We start from the raw sequence: 13,502 nt of genomic DNA, 5'->3' as shown, positions 1-13,502 counted from the left end.
TGCCTGCGAGTGCCGAGTGCGCGATGCCAGACGAGAGCAGCGAGACGCAGCGCGCAGCCCAGTCCAGCCAGCCAGTCAACGCGCGCGCTCGCTCCAGCGGGCGGCCAATATGGATCGCGTGCATGCCCACTCGCCGCCGACATTGACCCGGACCCAACCAGCCCTTTCGTTCTCTCGGCCATGCCCACGCAGCCCACCACCACGATGCCAAGCCGCCGCACGTCGCCGTGTAACCTGGCCTGGTTGTTGCACGGAGAAATTGCCTCGGGCCTGACGCAGTTCGCGTCGTCGTCTCGGCAGTTCGCGCCCGCTCGCAGTAACAGGCAGCTGTTGCCCACACGCAACCAACCCCCCCACCCCCAATGTGCCTGTCGCTCGTCTCTAAGCCCACCAACCATATGTGTCAAACTCTGGGTGGCGCGGTCGTCGTAGGTGGCCGCCTGGGCCAAATTCGGCGCGAAGGCGTCGCAAACTCGGCAACGGGCTGTGCGTGCCGTGCCATCCAAGGCATCGCGCTACAACACTCACTCCACGCTACACGCGCGTCGTCGTAGCTTTTTATTACTCCGCGTACGTGCGTCTGTCTGGTCTGTAGGTATGTGCGTGTCGACGTGCGTGCGTGCGTCCAAGAGCCGAGGCGCGCTGTCTGCACCGCGCGTGCGCGCGCCGCCGAGCCCCCCGACGCACACCCCGAACCCCCGAGCCCCACCCCACCCACCCCACCACTCCATACCATGCCCCCTCAATGCCCATGCATCGTACATCTCCCCCTCGTTACATGTTCAGCGAGGCGCATTCCAGGACCTGAGCATGTCACGCTCTCGCACTGCAAATTCACGTCCAATGTGCAGCGACTACCCCTTGCTTAATTTTTCATTTTCCAAAGGAGATAGATGGCGAGCAGGCGAGCAGTAACAGGTCGACACCAGGACAGGAGAAGCATTGCACAGCACACTGACATGCTAGGGGCTCGTAGTACAGTGGAGCCATGGGGCGCTGCTGCGACCTGCTCGCCACACCTCTGTATCCCCACTTTGGCCCTGCGTGCCGAGTGAGGTGAGTGCACGCCATAGACGGCATGCCGCGTGCCCACGTAGCGAGCGCGCCACAACACGGCAGCGGGCCCCACCACGTACACGACCTACCATCCCACTCATAGCACCCGCTTCCGCTGATGCATCCTCCGTGGTCACGAGCACCAACCATCCGCCCGCCGCCGCAGCTGGCCGACACAGGGTGCCCGGGTGCCCTGGCAGATCGATGCTGTCAACCATGCCTGTCGCTTGTTGCTTGATCGGGTCATCTGGTGGGGATGCAAAGGGTCCAACTCTGTCCTCTCTCTGGCCTGGTGCCCAGCTGCGTTTCGGTTAGTTTGCCAAGCATTTGATCCTGTCATTCGCTGTCGTAACATGATAAAATGGTCCTCCCGGTCATGCAGTCATGCCGGCCCCACTGTGGTTCCGTCCGTGGCTTTCTCTCTCTCTCTTGCGGCATGAGCTCTGCTCTGCTCGCATGCTACTCGTTCATTAACCAGATCCACCTCACTTGACCTTGGTTGACGTTGCCTGACATTGACCGAAAAAGCCTCTGCCCTCAGAATAGTACACGGGTACGGACAAACGAACTGTAACTCAGCCGTTGACTAAAAAGTTTAACACTGTTTGCACGTTGCCGCAACGTCGTCGCGTCGAGCCATGTACAGCATGCGCGAGCTGACGACGCCGAATGAGCGGAACGGCTACTGCTTGGCTTCCATGGCTTGTTCAAAGTGCAAGCCCAAAGAACCGATGTGCTTATGGGAAGTAGCGCCACCAACACTGGCGCAGCCGCTCTTGCTCTGCCCGTCGCCGCATTTATTGGTGGGCACCACCACCCACTGCAACTCTATGCGAAATGAATGCATGTTTTTGCACCTATTGGTGAGAGCGCAACGGTTTGGTTTCACTGGCAAGAGCCGAGCCATTCACACCATAGGTTGCCTACTGTTCCTATGGCCGCATCGGCCGCAGCCACTTGTCTGCCCGCTCAAACTGCTCAATAATATCCGGCTGGATGACCGTGTTGACGACGGAGGGTTTGGGCCCCTGTTCCTGGTCAAGTGTACGTATGGCGACCATGATCTGAGAGAGGCCGTCAGCTAGGCACAAAGTGAGGGGGCCAACGTAGAGTCCAGGAACGTCGAGCCACTTACTGCATCCCAAAAGCGGAAGCCTCGTTCGACTTCCTGCGTTGGGCTCTTGACGCCCGTGAACGCCTGATCAACAAACTGGAGCGCAGACTGCTTGGCCTGCTTCACGTCATCCGAGCCCGCGTTCTCTTCGGTGATAGTATCACCAAAGTGGATCGTCGCCGCGTCAAGATACGTCTTGGCAAGGATTCCGAATCCAGTGTTTACGTCGCTTTGGAACGGAAGACCTAGATTTACGTCAACAACACTGCAATCAATTTCGGGTCATGTGAGACATACTAATGCACATATCCAGGTAGTCGTCACGCATGCGGCGCGCATTCCCTGTCAAGAGGATGTGGACGTTGATCGCCTCAAGCAGCTGACGGAGAGCCTTTGATGTGGCCTTGACAAACGAGTTGAACACCAAGAGTTCACGAGAGAGCGGTCCCGCCCATTGCTCGGGCTGCAGAATGAAGTTAGTTTACTGAATTGCGAACGTGCCATCACTGTATCCTCACCCGGAAGTTCAGAGGGACCACACTCAGAACGCGCATAATGAGCAATGTGTTGCTCTGCTCCTCGTCCGACCCGAAGCTGGGACCACCAGACAGAAGTGGCGCATTGGGGCCGCCAAACCTGTGGCCGTGAACAACGCCAGCCCTCAAGAGCTCCAGGACGATGTAAATGGCCTCCTGCAGCTTGTCGGTGACACGGGCAGATGCGCTGGCGGCATGGAAAGCCTTGCCCATAGCCGTCTGCTGATGGTTTGCACTAACAAAGCTGAACTGTGTCAACTAACGAAAGCCGCACAGCCAAGGTCTCTAGAGACTCACCCTCGGACATCCAGGAACCTCCAGATGATGTTGGCAACGATTTCATCCTTCTTCTCGAGGATCTTTGCTGCCTTCTCCTTCTTGGTGTAGGCTGCGGTCTCCTCCTTCTCCAGCGTGCCGATACACAGCTTGAGGTCAATGGTGGATGACTAAGTTGTCAGCAATGGCCCACATGTGGCGTACTGACGCTCTGTCTCCGGAGCTCGTCTCCAACAACATGGTGAGGCACCATCCAGGTGGCACACTTTTCGACCAGAGTCTGCGTGAGAGGGTCCGCAATGGGGACAACGGCGCCCTGTGGTGGCGCATAGGGCTGGTCAAAGTAGTAGTGGGCGTGCTGGTGAGGTCAGTGATGAGTTGTGCCAGTGCCACACTAAGGTGGCAGAACTTACAACACGCTTCTGAGCCCACTGGGGGTGCAAGCCCGCTGTCAGCAAGGCGAGGGTGGTGCACCGAGGAGAAGTCGCGCCTTCGGTGATGATATCCTTGATGAACCGGCGGTACTCGGGCGAATCCGCCAGAGGCTGTCTCTCATCGATGTATCCGGAGGTGAGGTATCCAACGAGGCTTGACGAGACCATACCACGGCACAGCAGGAAGTAGAGCTCGTCAGGGAGGCGGGGCGAGAAGATCTCATCGAGGTCCGAGGGGACATCGGTCGCCGTCACCACTGCACCTTGAGGCGGCACCACAAGAGGCAGTGGCAGACAGGTTCCCTCAGTCGTGAGGACGAGGGAGAACTTGACGGCCAACCTTGCACGCATGAAGCTCTCAGTGTAGCCGAGAGCCTTCATCTGGGGATGGTCACGGAACTGCTGGCACGCAGCGATGCCGGTCTTTAAGTGACGGACAATGTCAATGATGACCCGGATTTGGAAGCTGTCGGCGTAGGGAGGGAATGTGCGCAACAGCGAGCAGCCCGACAACAGGCTGAGATCCAAGAACTGCTCGGGTGTCATTCCAAGATCAGTTCGGACACGCGTCTTGTCGAGGAAAGTGAAGTTGCCAGACCACTCAATCGACGTGATGACCTTGTCGACCGACCATAAGAGCGTCTCCGAGTCGGACCAAATGGCGTGAATGTAGCCCTTGGGGTGTCTCAACAGGTATGCAAGCTGGAGTCAGCACGAGTGGGCAAGGCGTTCATCTTACCTGTGCCGACGCGAGGTAGGGAGCAATGACATACTCCACGAAGCGATGCTTGAAGGCACGGAGGAAGATGCGAACGACCTCGTTGGGGTCGATCCAGAGGCCCCCACGGACCTGCGTGAGGGCAACGACGGCTCTGTCGACCTGGCCGTCCTCATAGTAGTTCCACGCCTCGTTCTTGACATGGTTCTCTCTCTCCATCTGCGAGTTGGGACCCTTCGGCAGGGGCCGCGAGGCGAGCGGCAGGCCAGAGAAGACGAAGACTGGCTTGATGCCGGCCTTGTCGAGCTGACGCAGATCGCTCTCAATGCGGTTTGCAAGCGACAGCGGAAGACCACCAGTAGACGCAATCAAAGGCTCCCTCTGGTCGGGGTCCTGGAGTAGCGTTCGAACATAGTAGTTGACATCGATGCCGAGTCGCGTGCCGGCGAGCGCGCTCAGCGGCGCCGACTGTATGAGCTTGCGCTCGCGAAGGTACACTGCACAGCGTCAGACAGAACGACAGGATGAAGCAGAGCAGACTACTTGCCATCAAGGTTTCGAACAGGCATAACAAGTTGTGGGTTTCAATGGCTATCGAAGGGGAGAAGTTGAAAGCACCGCCCTCTTGTTGACGTAACGAGGGACAGAGAGCCACCGTCTAAGTGACAGACGAATTGGCGAGACCTGCGGGGCTGGTGCGCAGAGTCGGCTCCTCACGTATGGGTATAACGCTATGAGAAAGAGTCAGAGTATGGATGGATGGGAGGCAGATAATGGCGATTGACGACGGTTGAGCTGTGCGTGGGAGGGAGGGGTACGAGGGCAACGCGCCAGGTGGACAGGTGGACCGTGCGGCGCGCCCAATCCAACGCCACGTGGACGTCCCTGGACACCCCACCCAAGGTTGCCGGTGGACTTGGCCGACTCGACCTCGCCGAGGCTGCTACATGCTACACGAATAGCAACATTGATAACAGCCAATGCATTCTTAGACCACCAGGCGGGCAGTCAGGGTTGATGCAGTGGAGCTCTGTGCCTCGCGGTCGATGCAGCTTATGTACATATAGGGAACAGTCTAAGTACAATGGAAGGCCACAGGCGATGTGCAGTGGCGCCTCACTTTCAGGTCGTGGTCCATTACGCCGTGGTGAATGTTCCACTGACGGCCGCAGACGCCGCCTCTGGGCTAGCAGCACTATCAAGGCGCTGGTTGAAGAGCTGGTTCTTAATCACCTGCACAGTGATGCCGTTCTGGATCTCATTCGCGATCTGAAGGCTGTGACGAGTCAATATCGGCGCTCACAATTTCCACTTGCCTGTCCTTGTGAGGTCCACTGAGCGCCGACGCAGTCGTCTCCACTCCAACATATGGGTCCTCTTTCTTCTTGCTGCCCTTATCGCCGGCCGATTCCAGAGTCGGAGGAGGAGCCTTCAACTTGAGCTCCGAAGTCGACTCTGAAAGCTTCCCATCGGTGGTGGATCTCAGCTTGGCATTCAGGTCCTTGATCTGAGAGGTGCCGTAGGCGCGGTTCTGAGGGGTCAGCAAGGAACAAAGTCTGAGCGCACAACAACGCACCGTGAGGATGAGACTTTGACTGAGAGTGGCAACCCAGTACTTGTTCCACAGCAGTTCCAAAAGCTGCTCGTCGGCCTTAGACTTGTAGATCTCAACATTGAGCGGGTAGTAGGCGTTGGCGTGTGCGCCAAAGTCTTCGATCTTGTCGATGGGAATCGACTGGTACTCGGAGCTTCCCGCTGAGGGTGGTGTGTAGCCCTTCAAATGGTTAGTTGTTTCCAGATTGCGTCGAGCTCACTCACCTCGGGGAAGGTGCGGAACGCTCCAATCTCGACTTTGCCGGCGGACACGGTGCGGTTGGGGTCAATCTGAGCCGTCAGCAATGGTCCAGTAGTGGTCAGAATCAACATACCACAACGGCCAGGTATGGGTCGGTGAACTTCTGGTTGGTGAGTTGAGTGTTGACGTCGATACCCGACAGCCAGCAACCGTAGCCAGGGTGCCTAGACGGGGTGAGGACAAGACGACGACGACGGGCTGACGGCAACGTACGAGTGGTACCATCCACAAAGCTCCTCATTCTTTCCAGCAGTCTTATTCGCGGCCTGGAATTGCACCATGTATTCGTAGGCCTTGGGACTAGGTCAGCCAAGGGCATTGCTTCCATCAGCTCGACGAACCTCAACACCAGCGTTCACACGCGTCTCGGTTCCTTGAACAGGGAGAGCGGCAGCGTCCATGATCCAGAAGGTGTGGTCGCGAACCTTGCCGTACATGACGCCCATGATCTCGTACTGGCCACCCGAGCGCGCGTGGATAGTCTTGCAACGTCAGCCAGGCCACGAGCGCAAGTCATACCATCTTGATCAGCGCGACGGCCGAGATCTTGACCGTCTGGAAGTAGTGCGGGCTGTGAGGCTCATGTCAGCAAGGAATCCCAGGGTATCGCTATCGCGGGCTTGCACCCACTCATTCTCCCAAGGCGCCTGTTGCCGAAGAGCCTTGTCGTCATAGAGGAAGGCCTGGTCGGCTGCGCCGAGCAGCTGTGGTCGTCAGCGTGTGGACCCTCAAGCAAACCAACCTGGACGTTGTTGTTGATTTCAAAGGTGCTACGCGCTGCGGCCTCCATTTTGGGAGTTGAGCAGAGGCCGAGGTGTGAAGGAGACGATGCGGAGGATGAGGAAGACGGACACCTTGAGTCGCTAGACAACAACCAGTGACATCAACGGTGACGGGGTTGAGTGAGCGGCTGCGAGCACGTGATTTTTCACGTGTCAACTGCATGGAAACCACGTAAACGGGATCAAATCGCGACCACCACCTCTGCTGGCTGCCGAGGCAGAATGTGAACGCCCCAGGCATCTTTCACTTAGCCGTCCGTCTCTTATGCGCGGTCTCCGTGCAGTCTAGGCTGTCTAATGGGGTTGCCTGCCCACAAACATTCCTTCAAGGATCCAAGGGATGGCCAGATCAAGGCAGCCTCCCACGCATACTATGGGACGCCAGCCAGACAATAAAGGAAAGGTGCACCCCTACCCCCTGGCTGCCAAGGCATGCTACGCTGCGTTGTGTGTGGGTGCACGAGGCAAGGCGCGGCAGTGCCAGGGGGAGGCCCGGGCCCCGCATTAATGTGAGTGGCGTTGGACGCGTTTCGCCTCCACCCTCGATCCTCCCGCGACCCGTCACGTCGAGACAAAAGAGAAAAACAGTGTCCTCCTTTGACAAAGCAAAATGCAGCATGCACAAGACAATGCTCGGTGAGCACGACGAGCTATCGCAGTCGTCGTCGTCGTCGTCGTCGTCGGGCTGCTCGTCGCCGACCGAACATTGCAGCGGCTATTGACCTATTCTCGACATGTTGCTGCGCGTCTTGCTCGGGGAAGGAGACGTCGAAACGGCCTAACGTGCCGAAAAAGCGACCCTTGGTTCACTTGTCACGTCCCTTTGGGAGGAGCGCGCCGCTCCTTGCCGCGGTGCAATACGGGGTGCAACGGTATAGCGGGCGGGTTCCCGACATGCAACCCCCCCTTTGCCTCGCTGCCCGCGTGCGACTCTTCCATGCCAGACGCCAGATGCACCGCACCCAGCTAAACCACACCAAACATACCCAAGCGTGCATTGTTGACTCTTCTACTCACCCACTACTACAAAGGATTCTCGGTCTGCGACCACCTCACACTCCCTCTCTCTCATACCCTTGCAGTTGCTACTGGTAGCAGGCTCCCAGACGACCGCACGTCTCCCCCGACACTCACTCATCACCCCCAGTCCGACACCCACCCAGCCACCTCACAATGGTCGCCATCTCCGCCCTCGCCCTCGTGGCCCTCCTCCCGGCCTTCACCATCGCTGCCCCGCACGGCGGCCGCAATCTCCCTGTCGCGCGCGACGAATTCCGCCCCGCTGGCCGGGCCGTCGCCGCCGAGCTCGACACGCGCCGCCGCTACCGCAAGCGCACCTGCAAGGCCAAGACCAAGGCCCAGGTCCCTGCCGCCGCGCCTTCCCCGGCCCAGGCGGCTCCTTCGCCCGAGTCCGCCCCCGCCGACCCTTCGCCCGCGGCCGCGTCTGCAGCCCCGACTCCGGCTGAGGCTGCCCCTTCGCCCAGCGCCGCCGCTGCTGACGCCGGTGCCGACCAGGCCCCGTCCCCCGCTGACCCTTCCCCCGCGGCTGAGACGTCGTCTGATGTAGGTCGCTGCGCTTAGCTCGCTTTCTAGCTTGGTTCTGACGCCCCAGTCCAACGCATTCAACAACCTCGCCGCGGCCCCCGCCGCCAAGCCGACCCCCACGCCCTCGAGTGGCGGTTCTTCGGGAGGCTCGAGCAGCGGTGGCCTCCTCAACATCGGTGACTCGTGAGTTTCCTGTTTCGGGATGTCACACGCCAAGCTGACGCCTCGCTCCAGCCAGTGTGGCCCCTCCGACGCCTCGCCCGAGAACCCCAACGGCTCCGAGGGCTGGCTCAACTGTGGCATCGACGCCGGTGGCTGGAACCCTCCTCACGTCACCCTCGCCGACCTCAAGTACAAGACGCTGACCGCCGACGGTCCTTTCGCACCCTGCGCTCCTTACATTAGCAAGTTTGAGCAGTACGGCAACCAGTACGGCAGTGAGTAGGCCCTGTGTAGCGTTCGCGTTCGCGGCTAAAGCCCCCAGTTCCTCCAATTCTCCTCGCCAGTATTGCTCTGCAGGAGTCGACTTGCAACCCGACTGTCACTGGTGGCAACGGCGAGTCCGGCCTCATGCAGCTGATTGCCGCGCACTGTGGCGATGCTCCGGGCGGAGAGTGAGTTGGGCATTAGAGCAAAGAAGGAAAATCTAACCGCCTCAGCTGCTACAACGTCGACTTCAACATTGGCAAGGGTGCCGAGTACTTCTCCCAGGTCCTGGCGCAGAACAACGGCAACGCTCTTGCTGTGCGTCTTGTCGTGTTGCAACAACAGGCTTCATGAAGCTAACCATTCGTAGGCCCTCGGCAACTACAATGGATGGCGCGTTGGCATGACCGTTGCCGACGCCACCCGTGCCAAGTCCCAGGGCAACTGCTTCGCCCAGAACAACCTCGACTACCTCTACCAGACGGTCAACGGCTGGATGCAGGGCAAGGAGGGCTACAGCATTGGCCAATACTGTGAGTTGGAGCGCCGCTGAACAATTGCTGACGTTTCTAGTCAACCTCAAGAACTGCTAGGGGGGCTTGCCACCTGGACAAGTTGTTGCGCCGGCCGCAGCATCTTGCTCTTTCCCTGTGCCTCCTTATTGCAGATTATCTTTAGTAGTAAAACTCATGCGAGCATTTGACCTCGTGCCCGGCCAGCCACACTGACTAACTCGCTAAATGCCAAGTGTTGCATGGTACATATGGTGGGTTGATTCTGATGCTATTATGCCCTTTCAGGCCCTGCCCTGCCACGCGCGTTCCCAGACGGCCGGCGTCGGCCAACGCGAGTTAAACCATTCGTTTATTGTCGCCCTTACTTCGTCGTAACCCTTGATAATGTCGTCGTTCATGCCGAGGATGGACACATTGGGGTTGTCATCGAGCATCTTGACAACCTTCTTGGCATGTGTGGGGTCCTTGAGCATGTGGAAGTGTGACACGGATTTACCTTGTCCCGTTAGTCTGTGTCAAGAGGTGCCAGACTTACCAGAGATGTAGATGTACCTCGACAGCAGGTGCATGGTGTACGTCCTGAGGTTGACCACTTCACCAGGAAGCGCGGTCGTCGTCATGACGTTCTGAATCGAGAAGTTGGCTGCCTGCCAGGTCGCCGTCAATGGGAGGTGGGGCGGAGGAACGTAGTCGGGGAACGGCTGCGCTGGGTTTAGGGGGTTTGTGTAAGTCGCATTGGGGGACGGGAAGAATGCTGAGAGCCCAAGAGGTCCAGAGGCAGTCACAAGGGCCATGAGCACTGACATGTCAGCTTCGACCGCTCGACATCTGACACGTACGGCAGTCTCCGCATTCTGAGGATTCGAATGCCAACCTCTTGAACATGCTGGCGGCAGACGTGTTCGCTTCGCGAACCCAAAAAGTACCAAAACAGCGTTCAAGATCAAACACACACCTGCGTTTGTTAGCCACGGCCAACTGTCTTATCACTCACTGATCCCTTTGCTTGGCATCGGCGCCGGGCGGGAGAATATTAGGCATGTGGCCATCGAGAGAAGCTTTCGGAGGGTCAGCGCCTGCGCGATACGAGTCCCAAGGATGCTCACACCACAAGAATTCGGTGGCCTTCGGGGCCTCCCAGTGGGCCTGGTCAAAGTTGGAGTTCATCCGCGCCCGTTCCAGAGTCCAACGAGGTCCACGGTGCACCTCGATCTGGACGACATCGTCGTCTTTACCGCGCTCCAGTCCAAAGAGTTCGCGAATCTGATCACGCGCCTCGTGACCCAGCTTGCCGTCAGCGCCACCGAGGTTGGCGACGATGAAAGTCCAGAGGAGGGCCTCGCGCCAACGTTCAACCTGAGGTGTTAGGCAGCTCGGCTGTATGACAGGATTGCACTTACCCTCATGTGCGAGAGGAGCCACTGCATTTGAGTGTCTCCGTGTCCGACTTTCATCTCGCGAAAGCGTCTCGAGCTGCTGACCGTCAAAGCCTCCTTGAAGATAAGGCTCGACTCGTGGTGAAGGCCACGCGTGATGACCTTGGGGGCGTGAGCAAAGTAGGGACGCCTGCGACGAGGGAATCGCTGCGACAGCAAGTAGTTGGCATGGTAGAGACCACCCATTTCACCGGCGTCATTGATCCTCGTCTTGTCAAGGTTGGGCTTAATCTGCTGGTTCCACTGGGTCGTCAGCGCGTGAGCTCACAGACAAGACGAACTCCGGGTTCAAAGCGGATGACGTTTCCGTACAAAGGCGAGTGGAAGTCAGACACCTTTGAGAATTAGCGTTGGAAGAGACGAAGAGACGATGGACCTACCGCATGGGGGCGGATAACGAAGAAGTCATCGTTGAGGGCAAGGGACACATCTGCCAAACCCGGCAGCCAGCCAACACGGCTCTCGATGGACATCGAGTTGTAGGTCGGCAGGGCGTTCTTGCGCCACTGCATCTCTCTCCATTCCCTTTCGCCGCTCTCCATGGTCATGGCGTCTCTCTCGATTGTTGGGAGGTGGAAGATCTCGGAATGCGTAGCGTAGCGGAACCTGGGGTGCAAGGGGGCGGCTAGTGGCCTGGTGTCGTTTGATAGACCCTGCTGCATTTCGCTTTGCGGCTCCTGTTCCTCCTCATGCGTCTGATTGACGTAAAATGGATGAGAAGGCGAGCTGGGGTCCAGTCGCGAGAAGTCGAGCCACGTTGGTGTCTGGGCCACACGCCAATGGGACTCGAGATGATGAGCCAGCGCAGGCGAGACGTTAGAGTCTCCACTCTGATCGGGCGCCACGCCTCTGGCGTTGACCTTCTCCTCCAACACCTCAATGGTCGACTCTGGGAGCAAGGAGAGGTCGCGAGTTACGTTGAACGCATAATCGTACACGATCAAGTGGATCGTCTTGATATGTCCACCCAGAGCCGCGAGGACCGACCTCATCGAGTATACGAGCTCGTTTTGCTCACTGTAAAGGAAGTTAGTCACGATCGATTCGTGCCACATTCCTCAACTGACCGGAAGTGGTGCTCTGGCGAGTAAATGCCCTCTTGTTGGCGCCAGTAAACCATTTCGTCCTTCCACCGCCTGTCTGAGCCATTGACCCAGAGCCATGTCGCGTCGAGCGTCTCCTCGGGCCCCAGCTCGTCCGTGTCGCATATCAACTCGCCCTCGGCGAGCCACGCCTCGAGGCAGCGGCTGGGAAGGAAGCGGGTCGGCCTGAGGCGGGGGAAGGGAGCATTTGGCTGTGCGAGGGGCGCCAGTGGGCGGTATAGCGGGTTGAGCGAGTCGAGTGAGTCCTCGCCCTCGCGCTGCGGCGGGGGCGGGTACTTGTCCGACAGATGGTGGTTCGACGCTTGTTGTCCCGGGAGGATGGTCGTGAGCGACGGCAAGGGGATGGCAAACAAGAATCGGTGTACCAGCCATATTGCCGACATCCACAACAGGATCGGGGTGAGCACGCGCGGCGTGAGCAGGTTCCGGACGTGGCGGGGCATGATGCGGATACCAGCTGCAGGTGGGCGGTTGGGCTGGTCCGACGACGACGACGACGACACGCGAGTCCACCGGCGTTGTTGAGGTTGTGCTGATGCAGGCGAGTTTGGGGAAGAATGGTCGGGGCGAAAGGTGGGCGTCTGCGGACTTGGAGGTTCATAAGACGTGCTGTAACCTGCTGCGGGCGGCGAGTCTGTTGCCCGGGAGTAGAGAGGGGGAGGGGTCATGAAAGCGCAGCTACCCGGCCTCACAACGGACGGCCGGTGGAGCTGCTGCTGCTGCTGCAGTTGCGCGGCGGCGGCGGTGTGCGATAGCGATGGGTGGGGGATCTGTTGTTATCGGCTCGGCGGGCGGTGGTGGGCGTGGGTGGGGCCGTGTCGCGCGCTGCTGCTACCAGTCGTGCTGATGTTATTGTTGTTGTTGTCGGCGACTCTGTTGTTGTCTCGGTGGAGAGGATGTCACTGGAGAGGATGCAGAGGTCTTGTGCAGGCGTGTGCTTGCTCGCCTGACCAGAAACGAAAATGCGCAGCAGGAGCAGCAGCAGCAGCAGCAGCAGCAGCAGCAGCAGTAGGTTGAGGAGGTACGCGCAGTCGCAGTCGTCTGCGGTTGATGTGGGTTGTCATGACTGCAAAGTAATCCTCCCATCCCTTCCCTGGAACAGTTTCAAGGCACACACCCACAAGCTCTCTCGGTCAATCGTTGCTCGCTACATTGCCTAGAGGCTGACTGGCTGACTGGCTGGTGGTGGTCGCAGCAGCCGACAGCAGCAGCAGCATGGTCCAGATGCGCAGTCTTCTCCATCCCCCACAGGTATCACCCCAGCCATTGTCCCTATTGTTAACTTTGATCCAGAGTCACTTGCAGCCCAGCTGCAGCCCAGCCCCGCTTCCCGGCCCGGCGTCGCCTTGTGGCTTGTGGTCGTGTGCGCCACGGCGCGTGCCATGACGCGGTCACACCCTTTGCCTCAGGGGTTATTTCCAGCACTCCGCAGCCACAATTGGTCGTCGTGGTCCAAATCGGCCTAGCACCCCCTCGTTTGGCTCGGCAAGTCGGTAGTCCTTTGCTGCGCACCTACAATGCTCGGCGGCGGACTGCGGCGCATCAGCACACCCCCCTTGGTACCCCTTGGTCGGTCGGTGGCCCTATGTATTGTCCTGTCACTGCACAAGACGACGACGCAGTGCGCAGCAACAGCACCAACGCGGCTTGCCAAGCATTGCTATTGTGGCAAACGCCGTGCACACCCTTCGGCCATCAGCACTTGC

At 59.0% G+C, this 13,502-nt stretch overlaps 3 protein-coding genes across 3 annotated transcripts; 1 reads left to right on the top strand and 2 right to left on the bottom strand.

The window, feature by feature from the left end:
* Positions 1–1,882: 1,882 nt before the first annotated feature.
* RRI1 (COP9 signalosome complex subunit 5) lies at positions 1,883–6,824 on the bottom strand. Its single transcript, XM_062774778.1, has 18 exons — positions 6,732–6,824; positions 6,620–6,693; positions 6,509–6,560; positions 6,331–6,471; positions 6,203–6,282; positions 6,063–6,153; positions 5,953–6,018; positions 5,711–5,908; positions 5,438–5,665; positions 5,331–5,403; positions 4,156–4,631; positions 3,396–4,118; positions 3,191–3,340; positions 3,004–3,152; positions 2,689–2,950; positions 2,468–2,633; positions 2,192–2,415; positions 1,883–2,120 (listed from the first exon to the last, which is right to left on the bottom strand). Exons 1-18 carry the CDS (start codon positions 6,777–6,779, stop codon positions 1,989–1,991), a joined length of 3,333 nt encoding a protein of 1,110 aa, XP_062630762.1. The 5' UTR covers positions 6,780–6,824; the 3' UTR covers positions 1,883–1,988.
* A 1,120-nt stretch (positions 6,825–7,944) lies between these two features.
* yomI (putative tape measure protein) lies at positions 7,945–9,436 on the top strand (the record flags this gene model as incomplete). Its single annotated transcript, XM_062774777.1, has 7 exons — positions 7,945–8,334; positions 8,384–8,499; positions 8,551–8,753; positions 8,801–8,930; positions 8,976–9,060; positions 9,113–9,275; positions 9,316–9,436. The coding sequence occupies 7 exons, from the start codon at positions 7,945–7,947 to the stop codon at positions 9,333–9,335; spliced, it is 1,107 nt and encodes a 368-aa protein (XP_062630761.1). The 3' UTR covers positions 9,336–9,436.
* Positions 9,437–9,538: 102 nt separating this feature from the next.
* On the bottom strand, positions 9,539–12,464 carry XPT1_1 (3-O-alpha-D-mannopyranosyl-alpha-D-mannopyranose xylosylphosphotransferase; the record flags this gene model as incomplete). The annotated part of the gene is made up of 8 exons (XM_062774776.1): positions 9,539–9,753; positions 9,793–10,056; positions 10,097–10,212; positions 10,252–10,613; positions 10,658–10,936; positions 10,975–11,028; positions 11,074–11,710; positions 11,761–12,464. 8 exons carry the CDS (start codon positions 12,462–12,464, stop codon positions 9,539–9,541), a joined length of 2,631 nt encoding a protein of 876 aa, XP_062630760.1.
* Between the last annotated feature and the right edge of the window lie 1,038 nt (positions 12,465–13,502).

The sequence above is a fragment of the Vanrija pseudolonga genome, chromosome 6, assembly GCF_020906515.1.
Source record: "Vanrija pseudolonga chromosome 6, complete sequence".
In the NCBI taxonomy this organism is placed as follows: Eukaryota; Fungi; Basidiomycota; class Tremellomycetes; order Trichosporonales; family Trichosporonaceae; genus Vanrija; species Vanrija pseudolonga.
Note: the sequence above shows the minus strand (reverse complement) of the source record. Positions and strands in the feature narration are given on the sequence as shown.

Coding starts and splice junctions, on each gene's coding strand:
- RRI1 (XM_062774778.1), bottom strand. CDS start 6,779: ATGGAGGCCGCAGCGCGTAGCACCTTTGAAATCAACAACAACGTCCAG. Junction 6,694..6,731: donor AAATCAACAACAACGTCCAG/GTTGGTTTGCTT, acceptor TGACGACCACAG/CTGCTCGGCGCAGCCGACCA. Junction 6,561..6,619: donor CAGGCGCCTTGGGAGAATGA/GTGGGTGCAAGC, acceptor TGAGCCTCACAG/CCCGCACTACTTCCAGACGG.